We start from the raw sequence: 23,867 nt of genomic DNA, 5'->3' as shown, positions 1-23,867 counted from the left end.
CTTGTCTCAAATGTGTTTCAGTAGTGGCCGACTCTGTGCAACCCTATGGACTGTAGCATGCTAGGCTCCTCTGTCCATGGAATTCTCCAGGCAAGAATACTGGAGTGGGTTACCATTTCCTTCTCTAGGTGATCTTCCTAACCCAAGGATCAAACTCATATCTCTATGTCTCCTGGCTTGGCAGGCAGGTTCTTTACCACTAGTGCCACCGGGGAAGCATGTCACAAATGTATAGAAATCAAGTATTTACAGCAAGTCATGGTGATTGAAAATGTTGGAGAAAAGAAATTTAGCAAAGAATGAAAGATGAAAAGTATAGACTCTTTTCCATTTGTGGTGGCCACTGATGGAGCTTTATAGCTGGCATAAATCATATCTTGATCTCCTTATGCAGGAGTGTATAGCTTCATATAAGCTAGAGAATCCTTATAATCTAGGGAACAGTTGGTTCTTAATATTATTGGGTGAATTATTGAAATCTAGTAAATTATAAATTAATATATGTTTATAAAATATAATAAAATAAAAATAGTTGATTTTGATTATGAGCTATAAACAAGTATTTTATACCTTTTTCCTGAATCTCAATCATTTGTATTAATTGTACCTTTTTGAATAGCTAATGGAAAGATTGTTCTCAATAAGCTAATGGATGGAGTAAAAACTGTTATAGGTGAGTGACAAATACTCTAAATCTAAGAAAATAAATTATTATACTAAATTATATTTCATGATTTTTTTAATCATAGCATTGTCATAACTGTTTCATCATCATTGTTGATTTAGACATTTTTCCTTTTTATTAATGAGTGGTATTTATCAAATTTTCCAGAGTTGGTTGAACTTTAGATAATCTATATTTTAATAACAGTGCTTTGGTGCAGCATCTCGATAAGAAATATTTTATTCTATGAAGCATTTGTCAACAACATATTTCATATGAGTTTATAAATATCACATATTAGTTTAAATGACCAAAGTATAGGTGTAGATGAAGCACTGTAGATGAGGTGAAGCTTCAACTTATATAGGTAATCATGTAAAGACCAACACATTTCATTCAATAACTAAAGATCAAACATCTAAAATATTCTAATTTATCATGTACTTTATATCCCTACATTCTATTGTATACTATATTATCCTGTCCACATGATTAGGAGATAATACCTTTCACATATGTTTGTGATGAAGCTTTGCTCTTGATTCAATAACTGAAGTCAGTGCTACATAGGAAAATATTATTTATTTTTAAATTTTAAATCTTCAAGTAATTTTTAAAATTCTTACATTTTCTAATTCTTATTATTTGTAGGGGAGGACATGGATATCTCTGACACAGAAGGCATTCTGGAAAACATGGGGATACAATTTTCAGATAAGGAACACTTGGAGTTATTGAAAAAGTTATCAGTTGATGGTAAGCATTTCAAATATCACTGTAACAGTGGTTCCCAAGAGGGGACAGTTTTGCTCCTGAAGAAACATTTGACAGTGTCTGGAAATGTTTTTGGTTGTCACAACTTGGTGGAGGAGGGGGAAGTGTCACTGGCATCTGGTGGATAGAAGACATCTAATGCATAGGACAGACCCATACAGCAAAGAATTATCCAAAATGTTAGTAGTGCTGCTGTTAAGAAACTTTGCAGTAAAACCTTTAAGAAAACTTAGATTTGTGTGTTTAAGTAAGAATGTCTATTCCATTTGAGACTCGAAGAAAAAATTTGTCAAAAATTAAGAAATCTTAATTGCATAATTTAGTTCTTCATTTGAAAATCAAGAAACATACCATTATTATGAGTAAGTGCTGAGAAATACCTGCCATTACTCTTAATTCTACTGGAATACTTGATTTTAAGAGAGGAACTTTAAGAAAAAGGAAGTGTGAATATTCAGTCATTCTGTTGTGTCCAACTGTTCATGACTCCATGAGCTGCAGCAAGCCAGGCTTCCCTGTCCTTCGCTATCTCCCAGAGTTTGCTCAAGCTCTTGTCCATTGAGTTGATGATGCCTTCCAACCATCTCATCCTCTGTAACATCCTTCCCCTCTTGTCCTCAATCTTTCCCAGCATCAGGGTCTTTTCCAATGAGTTGGCTCTTCGCATCAGGTGGCCAAAGTATTGGAACTTCAGCTTCAGCCCTTCCAATGAATAGTCAGGATTGATTTTATTTAGGATTGACTGGTTTGATCTCATTGCTGTTCAAGGGACTCTCAAGAGTCTTCCTCTGCACCACAATTCAAAAGCATCAATTTTGCAGTGCTCAGCCTTGTTTATGTCCAACTCTCACACCTGTACATGACTACTGGAAATACCAAAGATTTGACCATTCAGACTTTTGTCAGCAAAACGATGTCTCTGCTTTTTAATATGCTATCGAGGTTTGTCATAGCTTTTCTTCCCAAGGAGCATGTGTCTTCTAATTTCATGGCTGCAGCCACTGTCCTCGGTGATTTTGGAGCCCAAGAAAATAAAATCTTCCTCTGTTTCCATTTTTTCCCCATCTATTTGCCATGAAATGATGAGACTAGGTGCCATGATCTTAGTTTTCTGAATGTTGAGTTTTATGCCAGCTTTTTCACTTTCTTCTTTCACTTTCATTAAGAGGCTCTTTAGTTCCTCTTCAATTTCTTGCCTAAGGCTGGTGTCATCTGCATATCTGAGGTTTTTGATATTTCTCCTTGCAATCTTATTCTAGCTTGAGCTTCGTCCAGTCCAGCATTTTGCATGATGTAATCTGCATAGAAGTTAAATAAGCAGGGTGAGAATATACAGCCTTGAGGTACTCCTTTCCCAATCTGGAACCAGTCAATTGGTCCATGTCTGGTTCTAATTGTTGCTTCTTGGCCTGCATACAGGTTTCTCAGGAGGCAGGTAAAGTGGTATGGTATTCCCATTGTTTAAGAATTTTCCACAGTTCATTGTGATCCACACAGTCAAAGGCCTTAGTGTAGTCAGTGAATCAGAAGTAGATGTTTTTCTGGAATTCTCTTGTTTTTTTTCTGTGATCTAACAGATGTTGGCAATTTCATCTCTGGTTCCTCTGCCTTTTCTAAATCCAGCTTGAACATCTGGAAGTTCTTGGTTCATGTACTAGTGAAGCCTGGCATGGAGAATTTTGAGCATTACTTTGCTAGCATGTGAGATGAGTGCAATTGTGCGGTAGTTTGAACTTTCTTTGGCATTGCCTTTCTTTGGGACTGGAATGGAGACTGACCTTTTCCAGCTCTGTGGCCACTGCTGAGTTTTCCAAATTTGCTGGCATATTGAGAGCAACACTTTAACAGCATCATCTTTAAGGATTTGAAATAAGCTCAACTGGAATTCTATCACCTCCACTAGCTTTGTTCGTAGTGATACTTCCTAAGGCCCACTTGATTTCACACTCCAGGATATCTGGCTCTAGGTGAGTGACCACACAATCATGTTTACCCAGATTATTAAGACCTTTCTTGTATAGTTCTTTTGTGTATTCTTGCCACCTCTTCTTAATCTCTTCTGCTTTTGTTAGGTCCTTACTCTTTTGTCCTTTATCATCCCCATCATTGCATGAAATGTTCTCTTGATATCTCCAATTTTCTTGAAGAGATCTCTAGTCTTTCCCATTTTATTGTTTTCCTCTATTTCTTTGCATTAATCACTGAGGAAGGCTTTCTTATCTCTCCTTGATATTCTTTGGAACTCTGCATTCAGATTAATTTATCTTTCCCTTTCTTCTTTGCCTTTCACTTCTCTTCTTTTCTCAGCTATTTGTAAGGCCTCCTCAGACAACCATTTTGCCTTCTTTCATTTCTTTTTCCTTGAGGATAATTTTGGGCACTGTCTCCTATACAGTGTTACAAACCTCTGTCCATAGGTCTTTAGGCATTCTGTCTATTAGATCTAATCCTTTGAATCTAGTTGTCACTTCTACCATATAATCATAAGGGATTTGATTTAGGTCATACCTGAGTGGCCTAGTGGTTTTCCCTACTTTCTTCAATTTAAGTCTGTATTTTGCAGTAAGGAGTTCAGGATCTGAGCCACAGTCAGCTCCCAGTCTTGTTTTTGCTGACTGTATAGAGCTTCTCCATCTTTGGCTACAAAGAATGTAATCAATCTGATTTCAGTATTAACCATCTGGTGACGTCCATGTGCAGAGTTGTCTCTTGTGTTGTTGGAAGAGGGTGTTTGCTATGACCAGTGTGTTCTCTTGACAAAAATCGGTTGGCCTTTGTCCTGTTTCATTTTGTACTCCAAGGCCAAACTTGCCTGTTACTCCAGCTATCTCTTGACTTCGTATTTTTTGCATTCCAGTCCCCTATGATGAAAAGGACATCTTTTTTTGGAGTTAGTTCTAGAAGGTCTTATATATCTTCATGGAACCATTCAGTTTCAGCTTCTTTGGCATTAGGGGTTGGGGCATAGACTTAGATATACTGTGATGTTGAATAGCTTTGCCTTGGAAACAAACCAAGATCATTTTGTTGTTTTTGAGATTGCACCCAAGTACTGCATTTTGAACTCTTTCATTGACTATGAAGGCTACTCCATTTCTTCTAAAGGATTCTTGCCCACAGTAGTAGATATAATGTTGATCTGAATTAAATTCACCCACTCCAGTCCATTTTAGATCACTGATTCCTAAAATGTCAGTGTTCACTCTTGCCATCTCTTGTTTGACCAATCCAATATACCTTGATTAATGGACCTGACATTCCAGGTTTCTATGCAATATTGTTCTTGACAGCATCAGACTTTACTTTCACCATCAGACATCATTTCTGGGCATCGTTTCTGCTTTGGCTCAGTCTCTACATTCTTTCTGGAGCGATTTTTCTGCTCTTCCCCAGGAGCATATTGGACAACTACCATCCTGGGGGGCTCATCTTTCAGTGTCATATCTTTTTGCCTTTTCATACTGCTCATGGGTTTCTCAAGGCAAGAATGCTGAAGCAGTTTGCCAGAAATCCAAATGAGAAAAGTAAAAGGAGGAATTAAAAGACCGCATGTTTTGGCATGGTAGAATAATAATAATACTGGCTTTACAATTCAAAGAGAATATGATCACTTTTGTTTGGGAAGGGGAGGCCTGTACCACATGGCATGTGGGACTTTGATCAGGGATCAAACCCATGTTCCCTACTTTGGAAGCATGGAGTCTTAACCACTGGACCACCAGGAAAGTCCCCAAAGATCAGACTTTGAAAGTATGTTTTTGTTTGTAATGTTTTTATAATTTGATATATATGGAAAATTTTTAAAGCCATAATTCTAAAATGATTTTTAAACCATCTTAGTGACTGATTTCTCTTTTTCCTGAATTATGTGTTTTTTTACAGCTGATAGGAAAATCTATCAGAATAGATTACTAGAAGGTATAAAGACTCATAGAGATAGGAGAGTCATAATGAAAAAAGCAGATGAGTGCTCTGTAATTTACCTTTTGTTGTTGTTGTTGTAGTATGATACACATAAGATAAAATTTCTATTTCAGTAACATTAAGTATACAACCTTTTGCAACTGTTACCACCATCCATATCCAGAAACTTTTCATCACCCCAAACAGAAATGCTATCAAAAAGCCCATTAAGAAATAATTTCCCATTCCCCTTTCTTCCGCCCTGAGTAACCACTACTCTACTTTCTGTCTCTATGGGTTTGCCTATTTTATGTACTTTATGTAAGTAGATATCATTTAATTTTGTTATTTTTTTCAAGAAAAGTCTATATTCCTTTGGAATTTCCCAAACTTTGGCAGGGCTTGGAAAAATCAAAATCTGAATCTGTACCATAAAAAAATAAAAGATTTCTTTTATTCATAAAATCTGATCAACAGTAAGGCCAACCAGTCTGAAAATTTAATCAGCAATAACAACCATCACCTTTTAGTTGAACAGAAGAATTGACTGGATTGTCTAGTTTTGTCACATTTTAGAATTACTATATTTTGTTCTCATCCCTGTCTCTTTTTAAGGAGGGGAAATTGATGTTGGTAAACTGGACACAGTTCTGGGAAACATGGGGATGAATCTCACAGAAAAGGAACTTAAAGATCTGACACAGAGCCTGCAGACTGATGGTGAGCATCAAATGGTGAACATTCAGAGTTCAAATAGCAGAGTGGTTAAAGGCACAGACACTAGAACCAGACTGGACTGGGTTTGAATTCTGACTCTTCATGTTTAAAGTTATGGCATCTTAATGTTTTTCTGTCTCAGTTTCTTCATACATGAAAGGAGTACATTAATAGCACATCCATAATAGAATTTTGTGAGGATTAAATTAAACCAGTCCCTGGTATTATACATAATGTGTCCAATAAAGTCACTTATTACTATGATAAATATTATTGTTATAATCATTTCTATTATTATCAAGCACCTCTGAAAGCTTGTGAGATTATAGATCTCTTCAAAATGCTTACTTGATATCAAGCTGCTTAGAAAAAGTTTGAAAACCCAATATGGAAGTAAGAGCAAACATTTTCTCTTGACTTTTACATTAACTTATTATATTAATTTTTTTTTGAGTGATGAAGTCTAAACATTGCTGAGAATGTCAACAGGATTACTGAAGGACCATTAGGGAGACAAGGAAAAAAGAGAAAAAGTGGGGAGAGGTTGTAGAAGGCAAGGCTTGTGACAATGGGATATGACAAAATTAAAAGAGTAAAATTGAAAAAAAAAAAGGGAGAAACAAAGAAAGCCTACTGAACATAATGATTAAAATTTCACCCCAAATTGCATCAAATTTGCAGAGATATCTACCCCCAGCTGTTTAAAATAGAAGCACAAAGACAGTGTCACATTTTTTGTCCCCTTAGAGACTCTCATCACAGAGCAAAGTTGTCTATAATTAGGGCCACCCAGCGAACATGTTCTTCCTCCTTTAGAAGGCTATAAAGGTTCCTGTATGATGTTGCCAGACTCCATTATCCAGGAGCTGATGTTGGACTACAGTTCCCTCTTGGAAACCTGGAAACAAGCTCTGATTTTTTAAGAAATGTTAAGTAAGATTGAAGTGTAACTATTTACAGAGCAACTCCCTCCTAGAAGAACAAAATCTGGAATATGTGAACTTTAGAAGATTCCAGTAAGGCCAAGAAATATCTCACCGCTGGACAAATCCATTTTTCCCCATCTTAATCAGATGCCATTTAGTAGCAATTTTGTCATTTCTTATGTTACATTTTTCAGAGATAAGTTCTTGTTTTTTTTTAACTAATTAATTACTTTTAATTGGAGGCTAATTACTTTACAGTATTGTAGTGCTTTTTGCCATGCATTGACATGAATCAGCCATGGGTGTACATGTGTCCTCCATCCTGAACCCCCTTCCCAAATCCCTCCCCATTGCATCCCTCAGGGTTCTCCCAGTGCACCAGCTATGAGTGCCCTGTTTCATGCATTGAACTTGGACTGGTGATCTGTTTCACATATGATAATATACATGTTTCAGTGCTATTCTCTCCAATCATCTCACCCTCGCCTTCTCCCACAGAGTCCAAAAGTCTGTTCTTTATATCTGTGTCTCTTTTGCTGTCTCACATATAGGGTCATCATTACCATCTTTCTAAATTCCATATATATGTGTTAATATACTGGATTGGTGTTTTTCTTTCTGACTTACTTCACTCTGTATAATTTTTCATCTACCCTAGAACTGATTCAAATGCATTCTTTTAATAGCTGAGTAGTATTCCATTGTGTATATGTACCACAGCTTTCTTATCCATTCATCTGCTGATGGGCATCTAGGTTGTTTCCATGTCCTAGCTATTGTAAACAGTGCTGCGATGAACGTTGGGGTACATGTGTTTCTTTCAATTCTGGATTCCTCGGTGTGTATGCCCAGCAGTGGGATTGCTGGGTCATATAGCAGTTCTATTTTCAGTTTTTTAAGGAATCTTCATAGTGTTCTCCGTAGTGGCTGTACTAGTCTGCATTCCCACCAACAATGTGAGAGGGTTCCCTTTTCTCCCCACCCTCTCTTGCATTTATTGTTTTAGACTTTTTGATAGCAGCTGTTCTGACCAGTGTGAGATGGTACCTCATTATGGTTTTGATTTGCATTTTTCTAATAATGAGTGATGTTGAGCATCTTTTCATGTGTTTGTTAGCCATCTGTATGTCTTCTTTGGAGAAATGTCTGTTTAGTTCTTTGGCCCATTTTTTGATTGGGTCATTTATTTTTCTGGAATTGAGCTGCATTTGCTGCTTGTATACTTTTGAGATTAATTCTTTGTCACTTACTTCATTTGCTATCATTTTCTCCCATTCTGAAGGCTGTCTTTTTACCTTGCTTATAGTTTCTTCATTGTGCAGAAGCTTTTAAGCTTAATTAGGTCCCATTTGTTTATTTTTGCTTTTATTTCCATTACTCTGGGAGGTGGGTCATAGAGGATCCTGCTGTGATTTATGTCAGAGAGTGTTTTGCCTATGTTTTACTCTAGGAGTTTTATGGTTTCTGGTCTTACATTTAGATCTTTAATCCATTTTGAGTTTATTTTAGTGTATGGAACTTAAATGCAGAGTACATCATGAGAAATGCTGAGCTGGAAAAGCACAAGCTGGAATCAAGATTGTCAGGAGAAATATCAATAACCTCATATATGCAGATGATACCACCCTTATGGCAGAAAGTGAAGAAGAACTAAAGAACCTCTTTATGAAAGTGAAAAAGGGAGTGAAAAATTTGGTTTAAAGCTCAACATTCAGATAACTAAGATCATGGCATCTGGTCCCATCACTTCATGGCAAATAGATGGGGAAACAGTGGCTGACTTTATTTTGGGGGGCTCCAAAATCACTGCAGATGGTGAATGCAGCCATGAAATTAAAATACGCTTACTCCTTGGAAGGAAAGTTATGACCAACCTAGATAGCATATTAAAAAGCAGAGATATTACTTTGTCAACAAAGGTCCATCTAGTCAAGGCTATGGTATTTCCAGTGGTCATGTATGGATGTGAGAGTTGGACTATAAAGAAAACTGAGTGCCGAAAAATTGATGCTTTTGAAGTGTGGTGTTGGAGAAGACTCTTGAGAGTCCCTTGGACTGCAAGGAGATCCAACCAGTCCATCCTAAAGGATATCAGTCCTGGGTATTCATTGGAAGGACTGATGTTGAAGCTGAAACTCCAATACTTTGGCCATCTGATGCGAAGAGCTGACTCATTGGAAAAGACCCTGATGCTGGGAAAGATTGAGGGCAGGAGGAGAAGGGGATGACAGAGGATGAGATGGTTGGATGCCATCACCGACTGAATGGACATGGGTTTGTGTGGACTCTGGGAGTTGGTGATGGACAGGGAGGCCTGGCGTGCTGCGGTTCCTGGGGTCACAAAGAGTTGGGCATGACTGAGCGACTGAACTGAACTAAACTGAACCGATGGTGTTAGAAAGTGTTCTAGTTTCATTCTTTTACAAGTGGTTGACCAGTTTTCCCAGCACCACTTGTTAAAGAGATTGTCTTTTCTCCATTGTATATTCTTGCCTCCTTTGTCAAAGATAAGGTGTCCATAGGTACGTGGATTTATCTCTGGGCTTTCTATTTTGTACCATTGATCTATATTTCTGTCTTTGTGCCAGTACTGTACTGTCTTGATGACTGTAGCTTTGTAGTATAGTCTGAAGTCAGGCAGGTTGTTTCTTCCAGTTCCATTCTTCTTTCTCAAGATTGCTTTGGCTATTCGAGGTTTTTTGTATTTCCATACAAATTGTGAAATTATTTGTTCTAGTTCTCTGAAAAATACCGTTGGTAGCTTGATGGGGATTGCATTGAATCTATAGATTGCTTTGGGTAGTATACTCATTTTCACTCTATTGACTCTTCTGATCTATGAACACGGTATATTTCTCCATCTATTTGTGTCCTCTTTGATTTCTTTCAACAGTGTTTTATAGTTTTCTATATATAGGTCTCTTGTTTCTTTAGGTAGATATATTCCTAAGTATTTTATTCTTTTCATTGCAATGGTGAATGGAATTATTTCCTTAATTTCTCTTTCTGTTTTCTCATTGTTAGTGTACAGGAATGCAAGAGATTTCTGTGTGTTAATTTTATATCCTGCAACTTTACTATATTCATTGATTAGCTCTAGTAATTTTCTGGTGGAGTCTTTAGGGTTTTCTATGTAGAGGATCATGTCATCTGCAAACAGTGAGAGTTTTGCTTCTTCTTTTCCAATCTGGATTCCTTTTATTTCTTTTTCTGCTCTGATTGCTGTGGCCAAAACTTCTAAAACTATGTTGAATAGTAGTGGTGAGAGTGGGCACCCTTGTCTTGTTCCTGATTTTAGGGGAAATGGTTTCAATTTTTCACCATTGAGGATATTGTTTGTTGTGGGTTTGTCATATATAGCTTTTATTATGTTGAGGTATGTTCCTTCTATGCCTGCTTTCTGGAGGATTTTTATCATAAATGGATGTTGAATTTTGTCAAAGGCTTTCTCTGCATCTATTGAGATAATCATATGGTTTTTATCTTTCAATTTTTTAATATGATGTATCACATTGATTGATTTGCAAATATTGAAGAATCTTGCATCCCTGGGATAAAGCCCACTTGGTCATGATATATGATCTTTATAATATGTTAGATTCTGTTTGGTAGAATTTTGTTAAGGATTTTTGCATCTATGTTCATCAGTGATATTATCCTGTAGTTTTCTTTTTTGTGGCATCTTTGTCTGGTTTTGGTATTAGGGTGATGGTGGCCTCATAGAATGAGTTTGGAAGTTTGCCTTCTGCAATTTTCTGGAAGAGTTTGAGTAAGATAGGTGTTAGCTCTTCTCTAAATTTTTGGTGGAATTCAGCTGTGAAGCCATCTGGTCCTGGGCTTTTGTTTGCTGGAAGATTTCTGATTACAGTTTTGATTTCCGTGCTTGTGATGGGTCTGTTAAGATCTTCTATTTCTTCCTGGTTCAGTTTTGGAAAATTATACTTTTCTAAGAATTTGTCCATTTCTTCCAAGTTGTCCATTTTATTGGCATATAGTTGCTGATAGTAGTCTCTTATGATCCTTTGTATTTCTGTGTTGTGTTTTGTGATTTCTCTATTTTCATTTCTAATTTTGTTGATTTGATTTTTCTCCCTTTGTTTCTTGCTGAGTCTGGCTAATCGTTTGTCTATTTTATTTATCTTCTCAAAGAACCAGCTTTTAGCTTTGTCGATTTTTGCTATAGTCTCCTTTGTTTCTTTTTCATTTATTTCTGCCCTAATGTTTATGATTTCTTTCCTTCTACTAACCTTGGGGTTCTTCATTTCTTCTTTTTCTACTTGCTTTAGGTGTAAAGTTAGGTTATTTATTTGATTTTTCTCTTGTTTCTTGAGGTAAGCTTGTATTGCTATGAACCTTCCCCTTAGCACTGCTTTTACTGAATCCCATAGGTTTTGGGTTGTCATGTTTTCATTTTCATTCATTTCTATGCATATTTTGATTTCTTTTTAGAATTCTTCTGTGATTTGTTGGTTATTCAGAAGCGTGTTATTTAGCCTCCATGTTTGTATGCTTTAAAGACCGTTTTTTTTGTTTTTAGCTCAGAATGCCCATCTGAAATTATAACAGATTTTGTATTATGCTTAATAGTTGTATTTTCTCAGTAGTGTAATATATAATTCAAATTTTAATTTTTGCTGTTAGTCAACAGGTAAATATTTGGAAGATAAAAACACAAGAATGTTTCACTGTTTTCCTCTTTCTTGATACTTAATATAATTGAGATTCTGATTTAGTAAGCTTATTTTGTCTCTCTAATGTTTCTATTTGAATGTCCTTTTAAAAACTGATGAAATAGCTCATTGAATATCTATTATATACAAAGGTTGTAAGTAACAACTGTGTATGTATTAAGTCATTTATAACTTGCACATGTAATTTAAAGTCAATGAATTATTTTTGGCTTAATTATAATAGTGACTAAATAGTGAGTATGGGTCAACTTTATATGAGTAGAAAATTTCCAAACATAAAACAGTGAAATATGGTATACATCACCTTTTTAATTTTGACTCAGTAGCCTACTAAGTAATGGAGAATTTTCCAAGATCTAAATGCTTAAAAGCAGCTAAAGTAATGGGGCTTCCTTTGCATATAATTCTTTTATGCTGAAAGTTTTAATATCTTAAAGCAAAAAATATCAATGTCACATTGTTAATATAGTTATATATGTGAAATGTAAAACCTTTTCCTTATTTTATACCAATGAAGGGGAGAAATAAAATTCTATAGCAAGTGATAAGTACTAAAATTTTTTTGTTTACTTTCTCATCTTTTGTGTTATGTGTGTGTGTGTGTGTATAGATAGATAGATAGCTGTAACGTGTGTTTTCTTGCAGTTGATGAGAAAATTGATATGAAAAAGGTAGTGGATGAGGGGAAAGCATTCACAGGTTAGTGGTAAACTACTAATAAACTGAGTGTCCTAAGGTTTGACAATAATTTTTAATTTTCTAGCATGTTTTCCTGCTATCCTGCCACTAGATCCAATGGAAAGTTTTATCTTGTTGCATAAATTTAAGTTTGGAAAAAAGAAAGCAAAAAGAAAGCAATACAAAATATACTTACAGGACTGAATCTATATAGGAAATCTACACTGTAGAGCTTTCCTTCCGAATAAAATGTTTCCCTGCGTGAAATTCTAGGCAGGCACAATAAATGGCACTGTGAATTATTGAGTAATTGTATATGAGTCAACAATTGCATTATTAACAAAGTCATGTAACACTTTCTTATAAGATTAAATGTAATCTTACCTAATAAGCTTTCTACGTGGATTAAATGAACAGTAATAGAAATAAATTTATTTTTTTTTCAGAATTTAAAAAGAACCTTTGTTAGTATTGAAGAAACAATTAAGAGTTCTGATTTCCCCCAAGACTAATGAGGGCTTCATTGTGCTTTTTGCTATTCAACCTCAAGTTGGGAATCATCATTAATAAGTATAATTATTTCTAACTTTTTAAAGGTGAAAATATCAATATCAATAACGTGGAAAATGTGCTGAGTGATATGGGAATTGAACTTCCAGAAACAGAATATACAAAGCCAATGAAAGCACTGCCAGTTAGTGGTAAGCCTAAAAACTGCTGCTGAACCTTCCTTTGAACAACTAGACCTTGTAAGCGTGGGAGGGAAGTTATAAAGCTTTAGAATTTAATGCCTTAGAATTATTGGGAAATTTAAACTCTGGGTTATTTATAAAAGTCCACCACCCAGATTGAGGGCTATTGTACAAAATAAATGAATTGTACACATCAAAAATCTGAAAATCATGATGGAAAAAGAATGAGGAATTGTCCCAGGTTAAGGAATAAAGAAACATGAGAAATTGATTCTTAGTTGCTATTTATGACATTAATGGAACAACTAGTAAAATTTGAGTAAATTCTGTAGATTAGTTAGGTGTGCTGTATCAATCTTAGTCTTCTAATTGTGCTGTGACTATGTAAGAGAATTATATGCATGTATGTGTGTGCATGCATATATATATATACACACACATACATACATACCTATATGTATATAAAATTTGGTGGCTAAGGGCATTGTGCCTGTGAATTCACTTGCAAACATTCAGAAAAAAAATAGCATGCACCTACAGAAAGGATGATAAAGTAAATACAGTAAAATTTTAACATTTGAAAAATCTGGGTAAAGACTATATGAGAAATCTTTGTACTATTTTTGTCACTTTCTGACTCTGACAGTGTCATGTAGATTTTGGTTTAAGAATCACTGAAATTTCCAGTTAAAATTGCTGTGATAAGATAAGCAATGATTTTATTCATTCACTTGTCTTATTTTTTAGATTCCACAATAAGTAAAAACATATAGTATTTATCATTCTGTGCGACTTACTTCATGAAGTGTAATACTCTCCAGCTTCAAAACAAAGAGCATGGCAAAATATCCTCATAAAACTTTTTAAAATTTCCCCATATTGATAATCATTTCCCTAGTCTCGTTCAGTATCAATCTTAATCTTCTAATTAATGCACACTATATTTAGTGTTCATTATCTTAAAAATATATATATGTACACATATATTTATACATATACATGCATATAATTCTCTTACATAATCACAGCACAATTAGAAGATTAAGATTGATACTGATCAATCTCAGTCTGATTTGCTGTATTTATGCTTTATCTTTTTCTCAGTTATACTTCCAAGCAATTAATCTGTGTTATTATTTCCTACCCTACAAACAACCCAATTCTTAGACTTATTTGTTGTTTACTATTTGTTTAATGTATTAATCTTTGCTATAATTTTTGTCAGTTCCTTTTTCTGTCTTTAGGACATTTTCATTCTCTATTATTCTTGAACTTGAATGGTTGACTGTTTTCATCTTAGTTGCTTTAGCCTTATTTCATGGGATCAGATATATAGTTCTTATTATCATCATTGTTAATTAGCTTACAGTTTCATTTTTTCTCTTAGACCCAAATGTTACTTCCAAAATAATTTTAATATTTTTAGATGGTTGGATTTTTTGACTTCTAGCATTTTAACTTTATTTAAATATAATATTAAATTTTTAGAGAAGTTTTAAGAAGAGTACAGAGAACTCCCTCCTACCCTTTACCCAGGTTCAAAATTTGTTTACAATTTGCCCATTAGCTTTATCATTTATCCATACTTTCTCTCTGTCTCTATCCACACCCCTCTCCCTCCAATAAATATACACACATACATACATTCTTTTTTCCTGAATCAACTACAGAAATATTAACACTCAACATCCAGAATTAATAAATTGACAAGATTTAATACTTCTACATGAGATAAAAAGCAAATACCAACTTTGGAAATTATTTGCAACAAGTGTAACAGAGAGATAATTAAGAACTTTTTAAAGATTTTTTTAAAATAAAAAGACCACCTAATATGAAAATAGACTTATAAATGGGCATGAAACACTTTTTTAAAGAACTTGAGCATGTATATTCAGCATGGTAGAATTCTACAAAAAAAAAATGGCTTTGTGGGACAAAGTGTGAATAGTTTTGTATATTTAAAGATTTTAGTATTCCTTAATGTTATTACTACTTCAAGGTAAAACAGATAAAAGTATTCTAGGACAAATTCTTCTTCTTAAATATAAGAGATAAATTATGTTTTGTGAATTCCATTATCAGTTTCCCTGTATCATAATCCAAACCCCCTTTTTTAACAGATGATGGAAAGGTGCATACAAAGAGAGCACTAAAGGATGTGATGTCTTTCAGAAGTAAGAATTGTAATGTATTGATTCTTTTGTCTGATATATTCAGTCTTTTCCTAAGATTTTGAATCCTTTATCCTTCTTTATATTTTTATTCATTATTTTTGCTTCTTTCAGTGTATTTTCATTTTACACAGAAATGATGTGTATAGTATTATCTTCATAGGAAATACCATACATGGAACTTTTCTAATATTGCTCCCAGGTAAATAATTGGCATGTAATTTTGCAAATAAAAATTGAAGTGGAGGAATAGCCTCACCATTGAATTTAGAAAAGTTATTCAGCAACAACAACAGCCAATTTTGGAGTCTGATCCAAAAAAATAAGTAAATAAAACTATTTTGTACAGTAAGTTAGGACTACTGGGAGTAATAGATGAGGATTCTCCAGGTCCAGTTACCATTTGGCCCAATAACCTTCTTGAGAATGTCTTCTCTATGTAGACTTGTCACCAGCATACGTTTTAAGGAAATGTGTTCCATTCTCATTGTACCTGTTGGCTTTCTCTATGCTCTTGGAAAAGTCAAATGGAAGCTATAGTCTTCTTATCAGAAATGGCAATAACAATACAAACATGCAAATTTTATTTTTTGTTGTCTCTTTTATTATAATACTTATACATACTCATGAAAGACATTTAAAGACAAATGTGTTTTTCATGTTTTAGATCATTCAGTGGCTTTCATGTTACTTTCCTCTCTTTCTTAAGGAGGAAAAGGTGACATCAGCAACTTGAGACCACTTCTAGAAAAAATGGATATCAAACTCACTGAAAAAGAATTTGAACGGCTAAATGAAAATCTACCTGTTGATGGTATGAATAGTAAATAGCATTGTCAGTCTCCAAAGGGAGTTTTCTCCATGTCTTACAGCTGAGAATTTCTAAAACTAGATTTAGTTGGTAATAACATAAAAGTTTAAAATCTTAAAGTACCCTAAACTTAGAAAGAAAAAGAAAAAGCTACAAATGCCAACTATTGTTACTGTCATTCAACATTGTTTTAAGGATTCTAGCTACTTCAGTGAGGAAATGGGATGAAATAATACTGAGAAAGAGACAATATTACCTTTAGTTTCAGATGATATGATTGTGTATCTAAGAAACACAACACAAAAACTAAAAGAAATCTAATTACTGAGTCTTATACATGCAAAGTCGCTTCAGTTGTGTCCAGTTCTTAGTTTCAGATGATATGATTGTGTATCTAAGAAACACAGCACACAAACTAAAAGAAATCTATCATAATTACTGAGTCTTATACATGCAAAGTTGCTTCAATTGTGTCCAGTTCTTTGCAACTCCATGGACTGTAGCCTGCTGGGCTCCTCTGTCCTTGGGGTTCTCCAGGCAAAGATACTGAAGTGGGTGCCATTTCCTCATCCAGGGGATCTTCCTGACCCAGGAATCGAACCTGTGCCACTTATGTCTCCTGTTTTGGCAGGTGGGTTCTTTACCATTAGCACCATCTGGGAAGCCCTATTGGGTCTTAGATAAACCATTTTGGTTCAGGTAACTAAATACAAGATAAATATACAAACCTCAGTGGCTTTCCCAAAGCTTACAATGACCAAATAGGAAAAATACTTGATTTATAACTTCAAGAAAACCCACCAACTATCTAAGAATGCATTTTACAAAAAGTAGGATCTATATAGAGTAAAATCTTATTAAGGAACATAAAAGGTTAATTCATGTTCTTGAATGGTAAACTAACACTCAGGTTCAGATTGTTAAATCAGACTGACATAAATCAGAGATCTTACCTGTCAAGCTTCACCAAATGATGTCTAGGATAAAAGCATTATTAAAAAAAAAAAATAGAGGTCTGAAATGTCAAGGGCAACTCCATAGTTTCTTCCTTCCCATGTTGGACATGCTATTCTGGTTGAGAATAAATGAAGTCTCTATAAATCACCTCACACAGTAGGAGCATTTAAATTATGAAGCATCTCCAGAAAGTTGTATAGTCTTTGTGACATTATTCAGGGAACCATGCCTTACAGCTCATGGGTGCTATTTGCTACAGATAATTCTTAGCCAGAGACATACTGCTAAGGGCATTTCAAGCATAAAGACTCTTCTTTATCATTAACTAGAGAACCAACTGACAAAGATATTAAACTGGATCACCTTCCTTCTTTTCTTTTCACTGAGGATATCCCCTCAATGGCAGAAGTTAATGGGTTATAAACCACTGCTCTAAGATGGAAAAATTTCTCAAGATTTACTGAAACAAAGATATCAATTATTCTAAAATAATATATACACATTTATATTTTTTATTGTATATATTTCTATATTATATACCTATATCTTTATATAAAATATAAAATCCCAATGGGGTTTTTTTTATCAAAGTATAGTTGATTCACAATATTATGTTAGTTTAAGATATACAACATAGTGATTCAACATTTTGATAGATTATACTCCATTTAAATTTATTATAAAATATTGGCTATAGTCCCTGTAATGTACATTATATCTTTATAGCTTTTATATTTTGCACCTAATAATTTGTGTCTCTTAATCCCCTTCCTCTCTCTTGTCCTGCCCTCTCACCCCTTCCTACTGGTAACAGTTTGTTCTCTGTATCTGTGAATCTGTTTCTGTTTTGTTGTATTAACGTGTTTGTTATATTTTTTAGATACTGCATTTAAGTAAAAACATACAGTATTTGTCTGTCTCACTCTGACTTCACTAAGCATAATACCATCCCATCCATCCATATTATTGCAAATGGCAGAACTTCATTCTTTTTTATGGTTGATCAGTATTCCATTGTATGTGTTGTGTATGTGTATGTATGTGTGTATATACATACACATACACAACATATCTTCTTTTTTTTTAAATTAAACTACTGATTTTATTCAGGGATCCCTCTTTTTCCATTAGTGTCTTTTATCTGCTGAAATCCTATGTTGCATTTAGTCATCATGTCTTCTTCATCCTCTTCAATCTGACAAATTTTTAATCTTTGTTTTTCATGATTTTGACAATTTTGAAAAGTACTGGTCATATATTTTGTAGAAAATCCCTCATTTTGAGTTGATGTTTTCTCAAAATTAGGCCAGGGAATATAAATTTTCAAAAATAATACCACAAAGATGGAGTGTTATTATTGTAGCATCATATTAAGGTGCATGATATCAAAATGACTTATCACTGCACACTACATCTTCTTTATCCATTCATCTGTTGATGGAAACAGAGATTTCTTTCATATCTTGGCTATCATAAATAATGCTGCTATGAGCATTGAGGTACATACAGTTTTTCTGATTAGTATCTTCTGCAGGTATATACTTAGGAGTGGAATTGCTGAATCATGTAATAGTTAATATTGTTAGAAATATCCATACTCCTCAAAGCAAATCTACAAATTTAATGTAATCCCTATCAAAGTACCCATGACAGTTTTCACAGAACTAGAGCAAAAAATCCTAAAATTCATATGGAACCACAAAAGACCCCAAATACCAAAAGCAATCTTGAGGAAAAAGAACAAAGCTGGAACTATCACACTCCCTGACTTCACACTATACCATAAAGCTAGAGTGATCAAAACAGTATGATGTATTGGCATGAAACAGATGCATAGATCTATGGAACAGAATAGAGAGCCAGAAATAAATCCATACACACATAATTAATTAATCTACCACAAAGCAGGCAAAAATATACAATGGGGGAAAGATAGTCTCTTCAATAAGTGGTGTTAGGAAAACTGGACAGATACATGTAAAAGAATTAAGTTAGGACATTTTCTCGCACCATAAAATAAACTCAAAATGAATTATGACCTACATGTAAGACTGAAAACCATAAAACTCCTGGAAGAACACATCACAAGTAGTACATTCTTTGATCTGTCTTAATAATATTTTTTTTGAATCAGTCTCCTCAGGCAAGGAAAACAAAAGCAAAAATAAACAAATGGAACCTAATCAAAGTTAGGCACTTTTACACAGCAAAAGGAAAACATCAACAAAACAAAAAGTCATTCTACTGAATGGGAGAAGATATTTGCAAATAATATGTCTGATAAGAGGTTAATATCCAAATTTGTATAAAGAACTCATACAACTCAAAAAAAAAAAAAAAAAAAAAAACCTTGATTAAAAATGGGCAGAAGACCTGAATAGACATTTTTCCAAAGAAGACATGCAGATGGTCAAAAACACATGTAAAGTTGCTCAACATTGCTAAGCATCAGGGAAATGCAAATCAAAACCACAAAGAGATATCGCTTCACACCTATCAGAATGGCTGTCATCAAAAACACAGCAAACAATAAATAGAATTTCCCTGGCAATCAGTGGGTAAGACTCCATGCTTCCACTACAAGGGGCATGAGTTTGATTCCTGATCAGGGAACTAAGATCTGCATGCTGCATGGCATGATCAAAAACAAACCAAAAAATAAGTACTGATGAGAATGTGGAGAAAAGGAAGACCTAGAACACTGTTGTTGGGAATGTAAATTGGTGCAGCCACTATGGAAAATAACATGAAAGCAGAAGTCTCCCAGTCGTATCTGACTCTTTGCTACCCCATGAAATTCTCCTGTTCCCTTCTTCAGGGGATCTTCCCAACCCAGGGATCAAACCCAGGTTTCTTGAATTGCAAGTGGATTCTTTACCAGCTGAGCCCACTAGGAAAGCCCAAGAATACTGGAGTGGGTAGCCCATCCCTTCTCTGGGGAATCTTCCCAACTCAGGAATCTAACCAGGGTCTTCTGCATTCCAGGTGGATTCTTTACCAGCTGAGCTACTAGGGAAAACATGGAAAATAATATGAAGATTCCTCAAAATACTAAAAATAGAACTACCATATGATCCAATAGGGTTTTATTATAAGAACTTGTAAAATGATTTTCAAGACAAGTGGAAGAATAAATGCCCAACTATATCCAAGAAGTCAGGAGAAAGAAAACTAGAAAGGAGATTTGCCTTATCAGAGATTAGCAGTTACTATAAAACTACCATAACCAAAACTAAATTTCACTGGCAAGTAATAGATAAATATGTATACTTTAAAGTGAAAGTGAAGCCGCTCAGTCGTGTGCGACTCTTAACGACCTCATGGACTGCAGCCTACCAGGCTCCTCCCATGGAATTTTCCAGGCAAGAGTACTGGAGTGGGTTGTCACTGCCTTCTCCAATGTAGACTTTAAATAGACTACTAAACAGTTTTAAAATAAATCTAACATAATGGGTAACTTGGTGCTTATTAAAGAATGATTTTTTAAATAGTGCTTGCCATCTAAAAAAAATAGAAATCCCCTTATCTTACAATATAAGCAGAAAAAAAAACCACTTTGTGTGATTTGACACTCTCAATGTAAAATATAAAGATATTAGGAAAAAATAGGAGAATATTTTAAAATATTGGTTTGAGGGAGACTTTCTTAATCAAGACAGGTTACCCAGAAGCAGAAAAAGAAAAAAATAGATGTATTTGGTAACAAACCAGAGAAGTAAAGGAATAAGTAAATTTTAAAGTTATTAAAAAACCTATAAAATTTTTAAATTAAAATATTCCCCAAAAATATAAAAAAGGGGTTAAGGGACAAAGTTGTATTGGAAAAGAAATAGTTATATTTTGTAACAACTGATAGACATTCTATAGCATTGATTATTCAAGAAATACAGGAATAAGCATATCATTTAGAATTATGAAGCAAAAAACCAGAACTGAAAAAAAATAGCAAAAAGTGCTTACTATTGAGGGGTAGAACCCAAGGGTAGGAGATTGGGTAAGGATGAAATGTAGATGTTCTGTGTATTTTGTATCTATACATTGATTTTTATCTATTTCTTATTCCAATTTTATTGAGATATAGTTGACATATAGCATTCTGTAAGTTTAAATATAATGATTTTGAGAAAGGTCGTTCGCGGCTACAAGAACCAATGGCGCTTCAGGCGCCGGGATCAAATGGCTGCGGGCTCTGAGGCGGGGAGCTGGCCTCTCCTATGGATCCTATCCGAGGCTTTTGCGGGGAAACTGCGTTCTCTGGCTGTCACCCTGGACAGCGAGACGGCCCGGCTGCAGCGAGCGCAGGACGGAGTGAACAGCGACTTTGAAGATTATCCAATGAGAGTTCTACATGACCTTACCTCAGAAGTACGAATTCTAAAGAATGATGTCAATATTCTTCTTGATAAAGCAAACTTGGAAAGTCAAGAAAACATTGGTTTCATAAAAGCAACAAAAATATTGAAAAAGAATTCAATGGATATCATGAAAATAAAAGTTTTTCCAGAAGTATGGATATACTCCACGTGCCAAGAAAAATTCAGTGGATGAGCAAGAAGTCACTGACTCTAAACCAGAGTCCAGTGAATGTGAACGTCCTGAGAAGCCTGACGTGAAAGATGATTTGTTGGACTCTGCTGCTGCAAGCACTTCTGTTTCTGAGAAGTCACCGCGTAGTCCACAACTTTCTGATTTTGGACTTCAGTGGTACATCGTATCCCAAGTTCTACCAAGCCCTCCCCAAGCAGTAAACAACCAGAAGGAAGAGCCAAAAATTTTAACTCCATTTTCCAAATACTCACTAGTAAAAACTCCAAAATGTGCACTAAAGATGGATGATTTTGAGTATGTAACTCCTAAATTAGAACACTTTGGTATCTCTGAATATACTATGTGTTTAAATGACGATTACACAATTGGACTTAAAAATGTGAAAACTAACAGTGAGACCATAGAAACAGAACCAGTACCCAGTGATAGTATCTTTGCCACTCCTGGCCTCATAACCCAGCCATTGGGAAAAAATGATGCTGAGCACACACATTCTCCCTTGGCACCTACATTCTTCACTCCTGGTTTGAAAGTCCCTTCTACAAAGAGCAGCACAGCTATGGTACCCACAAACAGTTCATCGGATGACTTAGAAATGAAAGAAAGTACATCGTTAGTTTCAAATTCAGATGAGTGCTTTGAGAAGTTTGCAGGTCCCTCTTCTCCTATGATTTCTTCTTACAAGAATCTGCTCAAAACACCTACACCTCCAGAAGTTACTATAGAAGATTCCAAAAGATATTTGCCAGATTTTGTCAAAATATAACTCAAACCTAGCATCTCCAGTAGCAGTTAGAGTGGTGCCACCAGCAAAGTGTTCCTTCCTCATCGTGGAGGACAGAATGTGCAAGACGCCAGCAACAAAGAAAACTGGTGAAGAAATGATAGTGGATCCGTCCTTCCATTATGGAAACTGAACAGAATGAGATGAATGCAAATCTGGTCTCACTTTGTTTTCAACATCCCTATGTCATCCCCCTTTTGAAAAACCAATTCATGTTAAAGATGAGTATGGACACTAATAGCATAAAGTGCTTTTTATAAAGTTTGATTTAATCTAACCTGTGCAGTTCAGCTGCTCAGTTTTGAAAGATCATTACTATTTCACTGATTTCAAGTTTACCCTGCCTCATGGAACTGTGTGGTTTAAGTAATATTAGGAAGCAGGATAAATAATTTATGAAATTTAAACATTACTGTTTGCCACTCAAATGAGGCCACCTTCAGTCTTCTCGGGGCTGGACAGTTGTTGATAGAGCTGGTCTTCTTCCTTGGGGTTAGCTCTGCCCACTGTCTCCTCATGACTGTCGCAAGTCTTCTACACCTTTTATTTTAACAATGTTCTTTCAGACACTGTGGTTTACAAAAGATAGCCTAAACTGATGTAGGAAAAAAGGAATTTATAGGCCTAGGTAGCTATACTGAAGTGGGTGTCTCTAACATTTGGACTTAAGACACTCACCTGCTGTCATGTCAGGATTGGTGTTTTCCTCTAAATTGTCAGTTTCATCCTCTCAAATCAGCTCTTCCCAGCACATGATTGCAACCTCCCCAGACCCCCATCTAGCTCGGCGCCCAGAAGAGCCCGAGCCTCACCCTCTGGAAGCTGCTCAGGCATCCTTCTGAGTGGGTGCTCCTCTCTGGACTGTCAGCTGTGCCTGTGGACCTGTCTCTGAGAGCACCAGGCTGCCCTGTCCATGGAGCTCAAGAGCATTATGATTGAAGTCAAGCTGCTGCAGCAAAGATTATCCTCTTTTATGGTTGTGCCTTGAAAGTCAAATGGGAAGACACGTCACGTTGTGTCTCTTCATTTCATCAGAAAATTGTCACTGAAGAACAACTTACTCTTTGTTCTAGGAACTACTGAGTAGTTATAATTTAAATTTTGCTAAATAAAATGCTAAATTAAAAAATTAATAAATATAATGATTTTATGTACATGTGTATTGCAAAATGATTACCACAACAAGCTTAGCTAACATATATCACCTATAACAACTCTTAAGATCTACTTAGGAACTTTTTAAGTGTATAACACAGTATTGTTAATTATAGTCATCATGCTGTACATTATATCCCCAGAAATTATTTATGTTTTAACTGAAAGTTTATACCTTTTGACCACTTTCATCCATTTCCCCAACCCCTACTGCTGGTAACCACCAATCTGTTCTCTGTTTCTATGAACTGTTTTTTTAGATTCCACATATAAGCAAGATCTTAAGTGTTTAGCCTTTTCTGTCTGACTTATTTTACTTAGCATAATGCTCTCAAAGTCCATCTATGTCATTGCAAATGGCAATTTTTTTTTCTTTTTATGGCTAAATAATAA

At 35.0% G+C, this 23,867-nt stretch overlaps 1 protein-coding gene and 1 pseudogene across 17 annotated transcripts in view; both read left to right on the top strand.

Annotated features, from left to right (window-relative positions):
* EFCAB3 (EF-hand calcium binding domain 3) overlaps window positions 1-23,867 on the top strand; it is a 419,723-nt gene that overhangs the window by 178,076 nt on the left and 217,780 nt on the right. For 15 of the 17 annotated variants that reach the window (XM_070479568.1, XM_070479567.1, XM_070479577.1 and 12 more), the window contains 6 exons: window positions 620-673; window positions 1,316-1,420; window positions 5,957-6,061; window positions 12,950-13,054; window positions 15,169-15,222; window positions 15,929-16,033. In XM_070479568.1, the coding sequence (XP_070335669.1) occupies window positions 620-673; window positions 1,316-1,420; window positions 5,957-6,061; window positions 12,950-13,054; window positions 15,169-15,222; window positions 15,929-16,033 (528 nt within the window). Of the gene's footprint in view, window positions 1-619; window positions 674-1,315; window positions 1,421-5,956; window positions 6,062-12,325; window positions 12,375-12,949; window positions 13,055-15,168; window positions 15,223-15,928; window positions 16,034-23,867 lie in introns of those variants that run through there. The other 2 variants (XM_070479571.1, XM_070479583.1) reach the window with 2 other exon arrangements.
* LOC110136812 (SKA complex subunit 3-like) lies at window positions 21,202-22,789 on the top strand (annotated as a pseudogene).

This window comes from Odocoileus virginianus, chromosome 17 (assembly GCF_023699985.2).
Source record: "Odocoileus virginianus isolate 20LAN1187 ecotype Illinois chromosome 17, Ovbor_1.2, whole genome shotgun sequence".
Lineage (NCBI taxonomy): Eukaryota > Metazoa > Chordata > Mammalia > Artiodactyla > Cervidae > Odocoileus > Odocoileus virginianus.
The sequence above is the reverse complement of the archived record's forward strand: the minus strand, read 5'-3'. Positions and strand labels throughout refer to the sequence as shown.